The following is an 18,846-nucleotide window of genomic DNA, read 5'->3' as shown; positions in this document are numbered from 1 at the left end:
GCATTTAAAAAGGAGATGGCCGAGAAGAAAAAGTACGCCAGGAGTTATCCACTGCATGTCATTCGCGGCACGAGTGAACACATATATAGACTACACTTGAGTGGCAATTTATTCTTCTTCAATAATGTCTTCCTAGAGATGCATGTGACATCGGGAATGACTTTTCCGTGTGGATACACTTATGACAAGCGCATGTGTCTTACATGTATATGTACCTTTTTAGTTACACCCGCGTACTCCGCATGTGTGCTACTCCCGTTTCTTTTGGCCATACCGCTGACCCATCCCACTTTTCGTGCAGGGCCGAAGAGGAAGCTAAACAGAAATTGTTGAAGGCCAAAAAGAAGTGAACGCCTGCCCGAATGGGTAATAGAATAAGCAAAATGATGAAGGCGATCCTCACTAGTAGTGAAACCCCTTGGGTCATTGAACGGAACCCTTTGTTCGGGGAGACAACACAGACGAGAAGCTGATCATACGCCAAGTCCTTCCTAAAGCACACCTATTTTGATACTTTTTTTTTTTTTTTAATTTTTTAAGTTTAATCGTATCGTAAAAAATGCGCAAATGTGTGCACAACGCATGGAAAAAAAAAAGAAATTTTCACAACTCCCAATTGTTGAAATTCTACAGCCCCCGAATATTTTTATGCTCAAAAAGGGGAGACGAAGAAGACGTTGTTTATCTGTCCACTGATTGCAACAAAAGTTGTGTCAGTTCTCACCGACGGAAAAAGAAAACTACGTCCATGTATAAATATGTATAGTATATATGATTCTTCTGTAAAAAACTATTTAAAGAATTTTTAACCAAAGCTGAGGTGCCCATACTCCGTAAGGAGGGGTAGCACTTCTACGCCGAGCAGCAGCGAGGTTACGTCTGTGCAGGCGCCACGTTCGAAGCTCCATCTGGAGATAAACGAATGAAGTGCGATACGCGTATAGAGTAACATACTGATATATACGCATGACACCCCTGCGCGTTAATCAGGTCAGTGTAAACCCTGATGTGGAACCCCTTTTAAAACATCACCGCTCCATGTGTGCTACTTTTAACTTGGCACTGTTCTTACATTACATGTAGCACACAAAAGAGGGGGAGATTATGTACCTACCCAGCTCATTTCCCTTAGTTACTCATAAAAAAAAAAAAAAACGATCCCCTAAATCTTAATTTAAAAATATATGATGCGATGATGAACCATACTTTTTTTATTTTTTCCCCACCGTTGGGGGATACTTTACTTTTTTGACCGCTCCCCGCGCAGGAAAGCAGCAGCCGCAGTAGCGGTGACGGGTTTCATTTGCTGCCCTGGGAAATTGCTATATTTCTAACACAGATTTTCCAAGCACGTTCTTCGCATAAACGTGAAAAAGTCTTCTTATGGAAAAAAAAAAAAAAATTAAAAAACGTTCGGTATGAGCCTACCCAAATGTTGGCATAAAATGAAGGTTCATCCAAAAGAATTTTTTTTTTTTTTTTTTTTTTTTCCTATGGTTGGGAGGTAGGGGAACCCTCACCAACCTAACAGAGCGCGTACATTTATATATGATACCCCTTTATCACCGCGAAATGGGTAGAGATGTTGCGAAAAAAAAAAGAGAGGCATATGTACCATTTTGCGTACCACGTGGTGGGGGCGGAACAGTGAGTGTATATAGTAGTTTTGGCACCGTCATCCATGGTGATGTTTAAACGGAAAGGGGGAAAAAAAATGAGCACTATTCTTAGCACCCTTGATAATGTAGCTCTACCTTTTAGTGCTAAAAAAAAGGAATGGTAAAGGGGCAGTGGCGGCCTGTGGATAAGCCAAACTGTTGAAGGGAACAAGTTGGTAAAAAAGAAAAAAAAAAAAAAAAAAAAAAACCACAATAAATTGGGCGGCGCAAAGCTTAGTGTGGTGCGAACTGCATTCGGGGAAATATCAAAAATAAAAAGAGTCACACTGCTAAATCGCACGTGGAGATCATAAAGAAAAAAAAGGCATACATATTATGGCGTAGCAAATATAAAAAAGCTTCACGGAACACGGATTTATGGAACACGCGAAGGGCGGTTATATATTTTTGTATGTATATTTATTCACCTGTGGCGTGGTAAATTAATTTAAAAGAAAATTCAACATATGTACAGTCACGGATGTACTTTTGCGCATACAGCATAAGGAACACTCTGAAGAAAATTTGCAAACATATCGTAGTTAATTTTTTACTTTAGCTGCTCGCGCAAACTTATAACTGTAACATCGCTTGTACAACTTTTTCCATCGAGCGTGTTTCAACTTTGCAACTTTCCAAACATCGCAACTTCTTAACTTACCAACTTCCCACTTCAAACCTTACGAAGCAACTGGAGAAAATAAAATGGCGGTAGGAAAAAACAAAAGAACATCAAAGGGAAAAAAAGGAGGAAAGAAAAAGGTCACAGATGTTTTTACCAAGAAGGAGTGGTATGACCTCAAGGCCCCCAAAATGTTTTTGGTCAGAAATTTCGGAAAAACCTTAGTCACGAAAACCATTGGAAAAAGTAAGTCCCCGGAGGAGTTGTGGCGAGGGCGCCATGTATACGTGGAGCTAGCCAAATTGTATCATTAATTTTTTTTTTTTTTTTTTCCCGTTTTTTATACGGAATTGTACTGGCATATGTTTATACCAGCAGTGGGTGATGTTGCGGAGCGTATCGAGAAATCAGCTTTTCTGATTCTACGTTTATTGGATATGCTGGAGATAGCCTGTTTGATGTGTCCGTTGCTCGTTGCTTCGTGCGAAGGCGCTTTTTTTTTTTTTTTTGGCCCACCCTGGTCGAGGCGCGACATTTCCATGTGTGCAACTTTTTGTTGACCCGTTCATGCGAAAGGGGATACTCTCTAGTGCATGGCATCCCCTCGGTTGTGGTGTTTGCGCATTGCCGTGCGTGACCGCTTGAGCGCCTTTACCGCACCTCACTTCACATTGCTTTTCCTTTTTTTTTGCGATTTCCACCCGCGCAGAGTTGGCCACGGATGGCTTGAAGGGACGAATTTACGAAGTGAACCTGGCCGATCTGAACAACGATGAAGACCAAGCTCACAAGAAGATAAAGCTGTGCTGTGACCACATTATCAACAAAGATTGCTACACAGATTTCTGCGGTCTCAGCATAACCAGGGACAAGTTATGCTCACTGATAAGAAAGGGATACACCTTAATTGAAGGATACACTGACGTAAAGACGATTGACAACTACCAGCTGAGAATGTTTTGCATTGCTTTCACGAAGAAGAGACCAAACCAGACAAAAACCACCTGCTACGCACAGACAAGTCAAATTAAAAAAATAAGAAAAAAAATGGTGGACATCATGAATGCTGAAGCGAGCAAAGTTTTACTAAAAGATCTTGTGAAAAAGTTCATTCCCGAATCGATTGGAAAGGAAGTGGAAAAACAATGCAAGAAAATATACCCACTACAGAACGTTTTAATAAGAAAAGTAAAAATTTTAAAGAGACCCAAATTGGACATTTCCAAATTAATGGAATTGCACACAGACTCTAAGGAAGACGCTGGAAAGAATGTCAAGTCTTTACCTGAGTCCAAGGAGGCCACGAACATCTTAAGTGCCGAGTTGAAACATTAGAGGGTTGTGCCTCCGCCAGCTGTAGTTTGTGGGGGAGATGTATATGTGCTAATCCGTTTGGTTGTTTTATCCCCACGCGACTTTTTTCCTCCATCTCAAAGCACACACAAATTTTTGCATGCATATGCACTCCCATTCGGATGCTCACCCCGTTTTAACGGTAGTCCCCTCCATTGTACAATGTATCTTGTCCTACCGCATGTGCATATATTTTCGTGTATAATATACATGTGGGTATGTCCACGCGAGAACGTGTGATTTATTTTTTTCCTTTTTTTATGAATTCATTAACGGAAAGGGACTTAATTTAAAAAAAAAAAAATAATCTTGGTTTTTACGAAAAAGTGCGCACGCGTGCTGGGGGTTCACCCACTGTTGTGCAGTTGCAATGTTGCTAAGTTGCGAACACGTGTACGTGAACATCCGCGGGGGGTGAGTACTATCCAGGCGGTTACCCCCATTTGTGGGCATTTCCACCTACCCAGTTATTGCTTAAAACAATGCAGAAGAAGACAATTCGGGGGGGCGCCGCGTGGCCGGCACACGCGCCAATAAGTGAAAGAAAATCCACACAGCTTTATATTAAACAGGAGTGTGTACGCTATAATTTTTTTGCATATTCGTTGGGGGTAGCGAACATGGTATATAAGATAAGTATACATGTACGTGCTTTCTGATCACCTTATCATTTGCCAATACTTTGCAGTCTTATTAGCAGCGGTTTTAGATCTGTTGTAGAAGGTGCGGTGGGGTGGTTATAGGTGGGTGAGGAAGCACACACGAAAAGGCGCGCAGGACAAATAATTCGCTAAGCAAAGTGGAGAATCTACCTTCTGCGTTGCTTACCTGCCTCGTGCTGATATTGGACGTGGGTTTTTTTAAAAATTTCTTCTGTTTTCAAAAGGACGTCCTTAAAAAAAAAAAAAGGGGGGAAAGTTGTGCAGTAACCGTTAGGAAGTTTGCCTCATTTGCAGTTGCGCATAACCTGTGCGTGACGACTAAATTGGTTAACGAGCTCTTACGTTCAGCATGCTCGAATGCTTGGCGACTTCCAGCGCAACCATTTCCATCCGTCCTTGGAATTCTTTTTTTTTTTCCTCAAGGATTAAGTTTTTGTTCACGAAAATGTTGTCTTTCTCTTGTCTAAGCTCTACTGTTCGGTTAGTTTTTTTTTTTTTTTTTCGCATGAAGTTGGGTAGTAAAACATATTCACATGAAAGAAAAAAAATAAAAAATAAATAAATGATGAAGAGGGGAAAAAAAAAAACTCCACTCACTCGTGCATATTAATTACATATTTCACTGTAAGATCTTTCCGAGAGAACTTTCAAATCGGCTAGCACGTCGAGGATCTCCCGTTCGATGCTTCTGTACTGATTTAAGATTTGTTGGTATTCGGTTAGGAACTGCTCATAGTTGGCTTTATTCTCTACCTCCAGCTGTTTAATGTTTTGAATTTTGTTTTCTCTTTGCTCCTTTAGCGTGTTGATAAGTTTGGTTTTTTCGGCTGCGCAGATATGAGGTGGGAAAGCGGGTGAATTGACATATTTTCATTTCCCTACATACGTGCGTTCCCGCGGGGGGTAACCTTTCTGTGTGGATTAGTTACGCAGTTTGGCAGATCGGATGAATAGGCCTTCCCAGGTCTGGTAGACCACATGCTCACACTGCACAGCGTCATGGGTACCACCTAGAGGAGACGGTACATCCCCCTCACCTAAGTCATCCTTTAGAGATTCAATTTTTTCCCTAAGTTCCTTTGCCTTCAACAAATGTGCATCCTCTTTCTGTTTATTTTTATCCTTCCCCGATTTCATTGTTTCGCAAGTTTTGCTTTGTGCAAGGGGGAGGGGTGTGCTTTGATGTGTGTGAGCGCATAGGTTGGGGGAGGGGGACCTACGAAGGTCACGCTAGGGTCATTCACTTATACGCGCGCCACACAAGGACATCCATACGTATCATTCGAAAAAAAGATTAATACTGCTAAACTGCAAAGCTGCGAAATTGACCAGCAGGACAAAGACACTCGTGAGGGAATACACTTCTCCTCCGGTTACGCAAGATTCATTCCAATTCATCCCCCTCGATTTGGAAACCAGGAGACAAAGAATGGTATAATTGTGAGAAAAAAAATACCCAACATATAATGCCCCTGCGGATGCACACCCACTTTGTACCTTCCGCGAAACGAAACTGCGATGCGATTTTTCTATATTTCCGCTGGAATTTCTGCAGAAGAAGAATCAATTTGATGCTTTTACCGATAATTACCCTATTTTTATGCGAAGAGTGAACACGCCAGGGGAAGGGGAGGAATCTTCCCCCATACCTTCACCCATATATCGTGTGTCTTCCCCGCAAAGCTATTTGGTGACATCCTGCTGGGGAGGACAAACTGCCATTTTAAAAAAAAAGGAGAATTCACTAACGCCCTGTGTACACAAATTGGCGCAGAGATGCACCCATACAAACGACGTCCCCCAACTTGCTTAACCTTGACGTCTTAGAGGAAAATAAAAAGAAATGATGGAAACGCCCTATCTGCATACATGTTTGTGCATTCCTGGTCATCCCTGTTCGTGTAGGTGTTACGTAAAAGTAACTCCTTTCTCTCGCGTCGGACATGGTAGCTTCATTTCGCTCCCTGTGTACACAAATGTGTTGTGACAGGCGCAGTAAAAAGGGAAAAAAAAAAAAAAAAACAACCGATTGTGACACAACTGTTAAATATTACCCATGTGAACTCACTTTTCGTTAGAGTATAAAAAGTTATATTCAAAAGGAACTAATCGTGATTATAAAAAAGAAAGAAAATATATTCCTGAATGTTCCGCCTACGATTAATCGATGGGGTGTATACGCAATTTTAAAACCCCACTTTTGCGTACTTTCTCCCGCCCATACGATCCGGTTTGGCATTTTTTTTTTTTTTTTTTTTTTCCTTTTTTATTTTGACTTAATCGTCCAAACAATGACTCCAAATTGGTCATCCGCTTAACCACTTTTATCCTTTTAAAGAATTAAAATTTCTTATGGTCTCTTGAAAGAGCGTTTGTTAGTATTTGTTTTCCTTCCAAGGAACTTGTGTCCCCTTGTTCATGCATATATTTAGTACTTTCCACTATGCACGCATGAGAAGGGACACAAAGACCAGTTAAAAGGGGAGAGTGCCTGGGGGTACAAGAACCTTGGGCTTCGTTCGGTTTCTCTGATGAGCGGGTAGTCAGCGTCTGTTACTCGCCACTTGTTGTTCGTTGCTTGGGGTAGGTAGCTTACCACGTCGTTGAATAATCAGGTCGTTTTTTAGCCGCTTTGTATGTACTTGCTTGTGCGGTCTCCGTTCTGTTATGATCTAGCCAATGAGCTGTACACGTAGTGGAATGTGAGCGAGCAGCATAGCGGACCGCACCAAGGGGAACCCCACGAAAGGGTGCATCGCATGTCCAAAGGGAACGTCACCGAAGTGAGGTGCTCCAAAATGAACAACAAAAGGAAAAACTACAATCCGAATAGTAAGGCGGATGGGGAAGACCCTCGGCAGGACAGGCCCCTAATTGAGGGTCATCCGTTTATCGGTTACGAGGGTAATAAAATGAGGAGAGGTCTATACGGCGTGTCCGAAAGGACCACAAACAGTGGCGGCAACATGGGGGGTTTATACAGCGGAGACAGCTCTAGTATTAACCACTTAACGGACGAGACATACCCGCCAAATTACGCCCTCTACTCGAGTCAGCCAAATAACAAAGCACACCCCAATCGATATGCCCCCATGAAAAATAACTCCCTTAACAAATGGCCCAATGCGAACGCAACTAGTGACTTTTCTCCTCATAATATGTATATCAACAGTGAAAAAAAAAAGGACAACTATAGGAGTAAAAATTTTATGCATATGAGTCAGCCAAACTTAAATTCGTACAACCAATCCAACAGTTGGAAGGATGTCAGGAGGGGGGGGGTGGGACAAAATGTGTCTCGAGAAAATTGGAAGAAAGAAAAAATGAAAAGTGGCGAGGAGGTCGGTCCAGCCACGGTAAGCGGCCTGATTAGCGGTCCGATTGGCGACCCGATTGGCAACCCGAATGAAGCCCCCAATGTAAACAGCACCAGCAGTAGTGCCGTCCCGATTATCAGGACTACCCACGGGAAGCACGTCAGCAACGGTAACCACGTTAGCCATGTCATCCACGGTAACAACCTGAGTTACCAAAGAATGAACAGCCTGTCGTACTCCAAAAGTGCCAACCTTGAAAAGGTATCGACGCAAAAGTATAGTAATAAACTTTACCCCAATATGACTTTGTCTAACTTGGGTGATAAAGCTAACAAGGAGGAAGTGGATAACGTAAAGGTTAAGGAGAAAAAAAAAAAATTTGAGTTAGGAAAAAATCGAATTCTTTTTCAGAACAAGAAGTGGTTTGACAGTGGTAATACGAATGGTAGAGGCATAGCTGTGGGGTTGGGTATCAACCAGGGGGAGTCGTCCTCCAGTGGTAGGTTGGACACTGATGTGGTGGGAGGTTCCCCCGAGCAGTGGGGCACCAACATGAGCAATACCAACGTGAGCGACACCAACCTTGGTCGTGCCAACCAGGGAAGTGCCCCCACCCAGGAGAACGCACACATTTTAGAAATGCTTTCGAAGTATCTAACTTCGGTAGGAAACCAAGGAACGGGGGACCTCAGCGAAATATACAACGCGCTGACGAAAAATAAAAGCAAAGAGTCTTTGATGAGCTTGCTGGATAATATAAAGCTTTTGGAGGAGGCGTCCAAAGGGATGTCACCACCGGGTGGGACAGCCATTGGGGGATGTTCGCTTGGCGGTTCGTACGACAACGTGGAGAGAAGTTCGATGGATGAAAGTAACAACAGAGTGAAAATTGTAAGTAGATCGTTTAGTGACTCATCGAGCATGTTAACAAATTCCGTGAGGGGTGAAATGGGTGCCCCTGGGGAGGAGTCCAGTTGGAGTAAGGGGAATAAGGCATCCCCGGAGATGGACAGAATTAGTGAAAGGAAGATATACGCGATAGACGGAACAGATGCAGGAAACGCCGCTAGTCCAACTTCCTTGGTGGCCATCTTCAGGCAACTTGGAAAGGACCACAGCACAGGGGACAAGTGGAAAGACGCAGTGGCCAAGTGCAACGATCAGAAGACACAAACCAATTTCGAAAAACTGGAGGAGAGCATAAAGAGTAACCTAAAAATGACGGAAATTTTTAAAGCTAACCTATTTTTTAGTGACAGCATATATATGTACAAAAACGCGCTGTATAGGAATTACCAAGAAATATGGCTTCACAGTGGAAGATTCCTTCAGTTGGAAAATATCTTCCACTTTGGAAAAGCCAAGGAGAAGAAAAAGGAAGCAAACATAATCGACTGTTTGATGAATGGTTCAATTCCGTTTAGCAGTTTTTTAAATTTTTTTAACAATTTTTACGAAATTACAGAAAATTACCAATACAAGATTTGCTTTTTCCTAATTTACAAAATAATAATTATGAATGAGGACGATGAGGAATATGGACGGTACTACAATTTGGTTATAAGAATTCTTAACGAGAACACGTTGATTTTTTTTCTTCTCGTGTTAATTAACATGCTGAGAAAGTACTCCTTCAGGATGGTCTACTTTGTGAATTTCATCGAGCGGTTACTTCCAGTGGTGACGAAGGGGCCTCGTTCATCTGCAGGTGGAGGCGTCACCACAGCATCTTCCCCAAGCACTAACCAGAAAGGTACGAATGGTACAGATAGACGGATTTTCTTCAACATCCTATTTTTTAAATTATTCAGGTTAATATTTTATCGAATCGAATTATTTTCCACGCAGAAGAAGCACCTTTTGATGCTTTTTTTAAGGTACATAAAAAACTTCCTCCTCAATATATGCTCCTCTGTTCTGATCACACAGTACCTTTTTATAAAATGTGTAGACCTCATGAACAAATACAACAACCAGCAGTACATTCTGATCAAGACGACCTCCATGGAAATATTTCTACAATTATGGAACAACGATTTTTTAAAATTTTCCATTTTGAAAATTGGAAGTCCCCTTCTTCGCTTCCTCATTTTTATGAGCAATGTAGAATATGTGCATAAAAATATTTTTCCCTTAATTTTGGCCCCCATTGAGAATGCTAATCAGGTGGAAATGAGGGATGCTATTGAGGGGATGTTGCAAAAGTGTAGATATTACACACAGGGGAGGAAGCGGTGGAAGCATTATTGTAAGAAGTTCGAAAGGACAAATAAGTGTTCCCTTTTGGTTAGGAGTTACGGAGTTGATGAAATTCAAGAGGTTACCCTGTTATCCGAGGAGGAAAACTCCGTGATGGAGATGCCTCCTGGGGGAACCCTTCGGACGGATGTCCGACAGGATACTCTTCTGGAGCGTATCCTGCAAGTACGCAAAAGTTACAATTACTACAAAATGTTGCTCCCCCCTGATGAGAAAAGCTGCCTCAATTTTATGCTTCAACTGAATAACCAAAACAATAACTTCCACTTTGACCTTTTCTACAATTTATTTGTCGAGGCTAATTTGGCAAATTTGATTCACGAGAATAAGGTGATATATTATGTGGAGTATATAAAGGGGGCGGGGAACAAGGAGAAGGGGGGTGTACACAAGGAGGACTCCATAAAAGGAAGCATGAGCGTATGTGGGTTAGACGGTTTAAACGGTTTAATACGCGCAGGGGAGGAAGGAAATCTATCCACGCAAAGGAGTAGTTATTCCCATGTGGAGGGTGGTTCCCACTCTGTTTTGCGTCACGACCATCAAAGTGGCTGCATTAAAAAGGAGGAGGAGGAAGAGGACCAACCCGCCCGACTGAAAGAACAACTTCTATTCGACCTGCACGGGATAATCCAACGAAGAAACTGCGTCATGTCCAAAATATACGGCGCCCACATCAGGCTGAGTTTTTTTTTTGGCGTTTTCTTCTACAGAAGTTACGACATTTATAGGATCCTGTCTAGCTCTCTCGGAACATATGCCAGAAAATTTAAAAATTTTAAAAAGGAAAATCAGAAGGCGATTAAATTTATGAACATTAATAACATTACACACATTTTGACGGTGACCTTTTTGCTGAAGTTTTTGGCCCACGTGGGGGGAGGTGCACTCCATTTTGCTGCTACAGGTGGGAGATCTGCACCCCGTTTGACACAGGAGGAGGAAGACTTCCTTACGTGTTATCGCCTTTTGGAGTACGCCATTGGCAAGGACGTCAGCACCGCCAATACGTTTCTGAACTACCTGAACAACGTCATTCTTCACCTGCACGAAAGGAAAAGAGAGAACATGGTGGTGAGCATGATTGTGACACTTACCATTTACAATTTTTTAACCCTGATTGGGAAGAAGCAGAACCGAATTGAACATTTGGAGAGCCTCAGTTTAAGTGAAATTTGCAACGAAATACACAACAATTGCCTCATAGGGTTGCTACTGAGGGAAAATAATTTTTTCATTGACAGCGAGACGAAGTTTACCGAGGTGGAGGATATCTACTCCTTCGAGCTGAAGAACCACATGAAGTTCATCCCAAAGGATATTAACAGGGAGATCTTCCAGCTGGTCCATTTTAAGAAGTACATCTTCCAGAAGGGGGCATACAAAAAAATTGATATTATAAAAATAGGAAGGCGAAATCTGGTCAATAATCTGTACACCTCAGAGATCCTCAACTACGTTTACTACAACACGCTCTATGTGCTCATCCATTTTGTTATGAATATACGTTTTTATGAGACCATCTATAGGAGGACCTACAAGGTGGGCGTTGATCATGACGGTACTGTTGGCACGGTTGGGCAAAATGACGCTGGGGGGATGTGCAGCATTGTGCGTATTGGGGGAGCATTCAGGCGGAAAGGGGAGGTGAAAGAAGAGGGAGAAGCCCAACCAAATTCGCAGCAGTGCCTCACCGTAATTCTGAAGAAGCAAAATGGAGATACCTACTGGAGAAAAAAAAGGTACATTGTAAAATTTTACAGAAAAGCCAAAAAAAAAATCGTCAAAAGGTTGAAGAACCATTTGATTTCCAGCAATGTAAATAAGTTTATGCGCAGCTTGGGGGAGGACAAATTCTTTTTGAACCTTTTTTTCGAGTTTGATAATTCCCCCCTGTTTCTTCACTCGATTTTTCTGGAGGGTGGTCAACATACTGGCGCGGGAGAAAATGCAAATGCAAATTCAATTGCAATTTCTAATGTGAATATTGATACGAGTGAGAGTGTCCATACGAAGGTGATGGAAATGTCGGGGCCTCTGCCTTGCCGCCACGTGGACATCCTCAAACAGGTAGACAATTTCTGCCTCCTGGTTGAAGATATTAACAAGCTGATTAGCTTTGTCACCCATAGAGGGAAGGCCTCGTGCGATGTCGTAAAATGCACCTTTGCGAATAGCCCCCTTGTGCCCGGTGAAGACAAGTTCAGCGTTCAGTTTCGCTTCTACACCATTGATTGGAGCGATTGCATGCTGCGTGAGACGGGGGAGGAGTCCCCAGTTGGAGTACCCACCGATGAAAGGTGTGCGTCCTTCTCCTATGGGGAGCAAAAGGAGTGTGTCTTCCATTTCAACGAATTGATAGACCGCGTGGTGAGTACAATTGTGGACGCGAATTACGCAAAGGAGAAGATCGTGTGGTGGTCTGAATTTTTTTACACCCTGGGGAATTTTGGTGTGGTGAACTTCCATCTGCTTTTTTATTTGTGTTCCCTGGTGAGGGGACTGATCGGGGGGGACTACACACACCACGATGCAAATACAAGGGACCACTTCCCCCCCCGCTTGACGCATACCCTACGGAGGAAGATCCAAATTTGCGAGCAGATATACGTGCTGTACCTATTCAGGATAGGCCTACTCCTGAATGTGAGCATTTACGAAGCATTCGACTTGCTAATTTCGTTAATCACTTCCCTTTTTAATTTTGACTTTTTCCAATTTTACATGAGGAAGAAAAAGTACCATGTAGAGGAGGGGAATCGAAGCCAAGTCCAATCATTTGTCAACAGTGTGAAAGAAGAAGCGAAGAATATTCTGACCAATTACGATGTTAACGTTTTTATAGAGAGCATTATCCATATAAGCGATTGTATTTTTTTTTTAAAAAGCGTAAAAATTTTAATTCTTAGGAGCTACTGTTTTGTTAATGTTCTGTTGCACGTGCTGTCATTGAAGAAGGTGATCATTGATATGAGCAACGTGGAATGTGTAGACCTTCTCGAGGGGGAGACGGACACCGGGGAGGATACCATGGAATGGTCCCAATTGGGTAAATCGAAGGGTAAAGACGTAGAAATGGTGTCTTCATTTAGAAGTGCACCCAACGGTGAGGAGCAACCCGAGAACGATTCGCCTCCCAACTGGAGGAACTACGACTCGGCGGAAGAATCAGAGAAGTTTAGCTCGTCGGACAGTAGTGACGATCATAAGGTGGAGGACCATTTGGACGGTTATGGAAGCTTCTGCAGGGGGAGGAATATCGAAAAGACTGCCGAAGAGGCGCTTAACAACCGGATGAAAAAACCCAAAGGGGGCCACGGAAAGCAGGAGGCAGAACCAAATGAAGGGAAGAAAATATGGATTTTACAGTTTTTCAAATATTTTGATTGCCACTCATTTCTCTGCTTTGCGAAGGACAAAACGGAAGAGGAGCACTTTTACGAAAAAAAAAAAAATTTCAGAAATTTCTTTTTCCCAAAAAATTTAAAAAAATGGAAAAAAAAAAAGAAGAGTGATGAAGATTTGTGCAAATTAGTCTACACGTTAAAGAAGCGGTTAATCCAGAGCGGAAATTATTTAAGCATGTATAAGCAGGCTTTCTTGATAAAGTGGACTTGTCTTGGTATTTTTATTTTGCAAAAGTACCGTTTAAAAATGTTTAACAGCGTAGAGGCCTTTCAGTACATATACGAAAGAGTGAACTCCGTTGCATGTGCAGAAAATTTGCTTTTTAAAATTCCAGCGGATTTTAATTGGGGCACGCCCTTCGAAGGCAGTGCAGATATTAGGCACCTCTTCCTCATCTCTCTTTGCCACATCAGCCGCCAATTGGGGGGACTGTTGCGGCGGCAACGTAAGGTGAACGGTCAGCACGCTGAAACAGAGCAGAGTACAATTTGTGACTGCCGAGAAGCACAGCCCAACGAAGAAGCCAAACGACAACACCAAGTGGAAGCACTATTTAACGAGGTGAACATTTATTTAAAGTATTTCATTTTGTCCTTTTATCCATATCTTATTAAGTCCCGTTTTTCCTATGACATATTTTTGAGGCTTTTCAGAATTTACCTGAACATGTATTTGATGACGAAGGAGAGAAACGCCCTGTCTGTGCGGTCTCCCATTTATCTCCTTCTGGTGATTTTTGTCCACCACACACATGTGTGCAAATACGTCATGTTTTCCTACTTCATGAGGGTTAAGCAATATTTGTGTTCGCCTGAACAATCGGAGGAGGATTTGCGCGAAGACTCCCTTCCGCGTGAGGCGTTGCAGGTTCACTTCAGGTATGCAGGGTGAAGCGTCCTCTAGGGATTATCCCGCTGGACGTGTTGAAATCACGTGATTAAGTTGGTGTCATGTCCATTTAGCATTGTTCCTCTGTGTCAGCTTTTTAGCGTGGTTTTCCCACTGCAGCGTTCACCATTGCGCGTACTTCTCATTATTTTATTTTTTATTTATTTTCCCCTTTTCAGAGAAAGCGTGGAGTTCTTCCTGCAGAACTGCACCCAGGAGGACCTCCAATTTGACGACGTAAAAATCACCTGCGACGGAAACGCAGTTTCGCTGTTTTATCACATGTTAGTTGGGAACTTTGCGTAGCATTCGTGGGGGACCTTTTTTGCACATGTAAGGATGGAGGGAAGTAAAAAAAAAAAAAAAAAAAAAAAAAAAACGCATTTTCACACTTACATTTTTTTGTTTTGGGATATTTGTCTATTTTTTCGTTCTCCCTTTTTTTGGAACTGATAAGCTTTTTTTCTTCGTAGTTAAATGTTTTTTTTTTCCTTGACCTACAAGGAATTCCCATTTGCGCAATGAACGTTGCACAATATTGGTCACTCCTTGTAGGGGTGACTACATTTATCGGTATTTGAGAAAAACTTCCCACCCATTCTGTGGCATTCGCTGCGTTTGCTTTTTTTTTGTGTGTAATTAATTTGAATATTGGTAATTCCACTTGGGAGATTTACGCATTACATGCCTATTTCGCGGCACCCTGAAAGTTTTTTTTTTTTTCCGTGCTGGTTTTTCTGTGGTGAGGTTGGCACATGTCAGGTTGGGGATTATCAATTCAGCCCGCGTTTTCCCCTCACCTGCGGGTATGGGGGGAATGACGGGACTGTCGATAGTTACTGTATCCGCCGTACCAGCCGTAGTCGCCGTCTTCCCTGTCGCTAGGTCCATTTGACTCACTCGGCATGCTTGGTGCGTTGGGTTGGACTGGGTCGTCCCGTTCGCGCCCGCCGATGAGCCTCAAGTGCAGCTGGTTAATCTCGTCAAAGATGATTTGCGTGAAGAGCATAATTATCTTGAGCTTGTTCAGGTCACTTTTTCCAAGCGACTTGAAGTAATTACGCCGACTGTACCTGACGTATAGCCCTAAATAAGCAACGACCAACAAAACGTTCACGGCAATGAAGAGGGAATTTTTATTGTAGGACGAGAGGAAGAGAAAATATTTTGAAAAAATGCTGAAGAGCAATTCTGGCTTGATAAAATTGAAGTACACTAGCAGATCGTATCTAAGTAGCGAAATGATAAAGCCAAAAAAGATGGCCATATATTTGAAGAAATAAAACTTTATGTTTTGAATTCGAAGGGACCTGTTTTGCTTCACAACTTGTTCGTTGTCGGAAAGTCTTTTTAAGCAGGTGCTTTGTATTTTTTCCAGGTCTCTTTTCAGCATGTAGATGCTTTGGTTGCTCTTCAGGTCGATCGTTTCGTCAATTTTGAATATGAGCTCGTGTATCATGTTAAGTTCCCTCACGTCTTCATTGTGCATTCCGCTGTGCATGCCTGTGCGTGTGCCAGAGGGGCGGTAGGCCGAGCTTCTCCCGGTGGCATGGTAGTCGCTCTCCGTCAGGAAGGATTCTCTGCACACGTCATTGTCCACACCGGGGATGTAGCTTCCTCGGTTGTAATTCCCTTTGGCGTAGTCCCCGTATCTTTTCACCCCATTGTTTCCATTCCCAAGAAGGAGATACTCCTCTGGTATGCTTCTCCTTTGGGGGTACCTTGAATTGGCATGTCTACTGTCCATGTGGTCCTCCTGCTCATCATGCTCATATTGAATGTTACAGCTAAATCTGTTTCTTCTTTCATGATTGTATTTTCTATTAGCTCCTTCGACTCTCCCCTTTTCATATTTCCACTTTTCCCTTTTAAGTAGGTCGCTTGGAATTTCGGGAAGATAAATGGTTAGAAACTCGAGTACCTTATACGTGTTGTTTTCTCTGTCGTTCATATGATTGTATTTTAATTTGTTTGCTTCATCTAGTTGGTGGAGCTTGTCGACGTTAATGGCTCTTCCACGACCACCACTCGTCCTCTTAATGTAGTTGCTTATACTCGTATGGATTATGCTGTAGATGGTTGTTACTACTTCATACATGAGGACAACAAAGAATATGCTCATGTTTTTCAGGCAATCTCCGTAGTTTATTTTTTTTTCGAACAGCTTGTCCAGGTGTGTTTTAAGCTTCCTTTCGTTTGACTTGGACGGAGGGGTGTATTTGGTAGGACAGTGCCCCTCAGAGGGGTAGCCCATCGGAGCTTGCTCCCCCTTTAGCGTCGAGTTTAATCGACCGATGCCCCCCTTGGAGGCATTTCCCGAGCTCAGTATTTTATCCTTAAAGGAGTTGTAACTTTTGGTCAGAATTTTTTTGAAAATTCCTCCTGTCTCTTCTTCGCCGGTAGTTTTCTCCTGCACGCGTTCGCCTTTTCTGTGTTGCATTGGGAAGTTGTTCTGGTCGTCCGTGTAGGAAAATTGGCGATCCTCCTGGTAGGGTTCCTCTTCACCGAAGTAGTGGTCTCCCCCACCATAGCTGCGTCCCCCTTGGTTGTAGCATCTTTTTTCCTTTCCGTAGAATTGCCCTACATCGTCCATGTCGCCACGTAAACTCCCCCGTTGAGTAGCTCTTCGGGTAATCATTCTGGTGATCATTTTGGGGAAGAGCAGGACGTTCTGGAAGGACCGAATGGATCGATTGAAGAACTCGTTTATTATGTGGGCTTTTTTGCTCAGCGGGTTCCGCCAATCCAGTTGGCTGTGGTGATTCACGTAGGGCTCGATTTGCTCCCCATCGGCCAGGGAAGCCACCCCGCTTGGATTGGCAAAGCTGTACCTAAACAAATTCAAGCTTCTTAGAAAATACTGAGTGAGATAGAAAACCACTCTATACAGGTTAACCTTTTGAATCCGATCAATCCTGGTGAGACAAATGGTAACTTTGTTCAACTGATTATCCATCAGGTAGTTAATAATTCTAAGCAACCTATTGTTTATAGAAAACTGATTAGAATCAATAAATAGAAAAATTGCATCTACGTATTTGGACAGATTCATGATAATTTCATCGTACTCCAAATCACATATATCATTGATCCCACTGGTATCTAAAAAAGATACAGAATTGATTCTGTTCATGTATTTGGTTAGATTATTCTGGTAGCAGATTTTTCCAAAAATGTACTTCTTAACATTGTGTGCCTTCTTTCGTAGTTTCTGAAATGGCATGAATAGATAATCGCAGTTTTCTCCTGACAGGATTACTTTCTTGCTTTCGTTGTGCGTATCCATGTTGGGTATTGTACTTCCAATAGGGGGGAGTTCCTCCTCGTTGGGGTCACCCATATGATCATTGTTCATGTGGGGAGGGTGTCTTTCCCTACTGTAGTGGGAAGAGCCATAAGATCCACCCCTATTTCTGTGCCTGTTGATAAGGCCAAACTGGTAGTTGGCATTATTTAGCCTCTTAAAATTGAACTTAAATTTATTTTTTATATCTACGTAGGTAATTTCGTTTTTTTTGGCGATCGAATTGGTGTTCTGGACGTAACTTTCGGTGAACCAATTAATGAAGGAGCTCTTTCCACTCTGGGGATTGCCCAACAGAAGGACGGTAGTTTTTTTGTGAAAAACGGATATGTCTACATTTAGGTAATCACTTATGAGGTTTAAGTTCAAGTCATTTATGCAGATGCTGTTGTTGGTGTTGTTCACATTTTTTAAATTTGTGTACCTAGACTGTTTGTTGTATATTTGGTCTATTCGGTTTAGTACATCGGAGATGAAGTTGCCGCTTTCTTCCCTCAGGTAGGAGGTGTCTCCCGTCAGGTAATACTCACTGTTCGGGTTGCCCTCATCAGTATTTCTATTGTTCAAGGTTTCACTTGGTTCACATGTGCCTGCTTTGGTCGCTTCATCGTTGTTACTGTTGCAGCTGTAGCAGGAGGCCCCCTCTTCGACTTCCTCCCCATCTTTTTGAATGACGTTTCCATTCGAATACTCCTCCCTCATTTGCTCCTTCCTGGATCGGTAATTTGCCAGCAACTTATTGTACCGCTCAAACATCAGCTCGTTCTTCCTATCAGTTGTCACTTCCTCATTTTCATTCCCCCTCTGGTGATCCATCTGCAAATTATTTTCTCCCTCCTCTGGGTTGGCTGCCTCGTAATAATAATTGTTGTATGAGTTGAAGTTGATTTGTCTTAGTTCCTCATCGAACTCTTCCTCCTCGTAGTCATCATCCAGTTCATCATCGTCCTCATCGTCTTCCTCCTCGTCATCGCCAATTTGGTAGTCTTCATCATCGTCATCAGTATCGTCGTCTTCCTCTTCCTCCTCCACGTCACTTTCACTTCTAGCCTGATCCTCCCCCGCCACGCAGTTGTTGCCTTTCTTCTCTGCCTTGCTAAAATTCACGGCCTTGTCTAAATAATCCATGTCCATCAGACCCAGTTTTTTTTTCTTCTGATTGTGCATAATATTTTTGTAGTTGTTCATGTTCATTTTATTATTTTCGCAGTTTTCGTCATTTCGGTAATTTTCGTCGTTCGGGCCGTTGGGCCCGTTTTGCGCGTTCCCCCCTTTGGCGTACATCTTGGTAGGGGGGGGAGGGTGTTCAAGTGGGTAGTTACCGATGGGTGGGTGCCACGATAATGGAGAGGAACCCTTCTCAGGTAAGAAGACG

General features: G+C 42.7%; 4 protein-coding genes across 4 annotated transcripts; 2 read left to right on the top strand and 2 right to left on the bottom strand.

The window, feature by feature from the left end:
• Nucleotides 1-1,996: 1,996 nt before the first annotated feature.
• Nucleotides 1,997-3,783, top strand: PCOAH_00021720 (40S ribosomal protein S3a; the record flags this gene model as incomplete). The annotated part of the gene is made up of 2 exons (XM_020058979.1): nt 1,997-2,526; nt 2,990-3,783. 2 exons carry the CDS (start codon nt 2,364-2,366, stop codon nt 3,613-3,615), a joined length of 789 nt encoding a protein of 262 aa, XP_019914354.1.
• A 517-nt stretch (nt 3,784-4,300) lies between these two features.
• PCOAH_00021710 (Uncharacterized protein) lies at nt 4,301-5,432 on the bottom strand (the record flags this gene model as incomplete). Its single annotated transcript, XM_020058978.1, has 5 exons — nt 4,301-4,344; nt 4,462-4,525; nt 4,638-4,768; nt 4,910-5,122; nt 5,333-5,432. 5 exons carry the CDS (start codon nt 5,430-5,432, stop codon nt 4,301-4,303), a joined length of 552 nt encoding a protein of 183 aa, XP_019914693.1.
• A 1,622-nt stretch (nt 5,433-7,054) lies between these two features.
• On the top strand, nt 7,055-14,473 carry PCOAH_00021700 (Uncharacterized protein; the record flags this gene model as incomplete). Its single annotated transcript, XM_020058977.1, has 2 exons — nt 7,055-14,157; nt 14,347-14,473. 2 exons carry the CDS (start codon nt 7,055-7,057, stop codon nt 14,471-14,473), a joined length of 7,230 nt encoding a protein of 2,409 aa, XP_019914584.1.
• A 490-nt stretch (nt 14,474-14,963) lies between these two features.
• PCOAH_00021690 (Uncharacterized protein) lies at nt 14,964-18,755 on the bottom strand (the record flags this gene model as incomplete). Its single annotated transcript, XM_020058976.1, has 1 exon — nt 14,964-18,755. One exon carries the CDS (start codon nt 18,753-18,755, stop codon nt 14,964-14,966), a length of 3,792 nt encoding a protein of 1,263 aa, XP_019914459.1.
• Nucleotides 18,756-18,846: the final 91 nt, after the last annotated feature.

This window comes from Plasmodium coatneyi, chromosome 8 (assembly GCF_001680005.1).
Source record: "Plasmodium coatneyi strain Hackeri chromosome 8, complete sequence".
NCBI classification, from domain to species: domain Eukaryota; phylum Apicomplexa; class Aconoidasida; order Haemosporida; family Plasmodiidae; genus Plasmodium; species Plasmodium coatneyi.
This window is presented reverse-complemented; position numbering and strand designations above follow the sequence as displayed.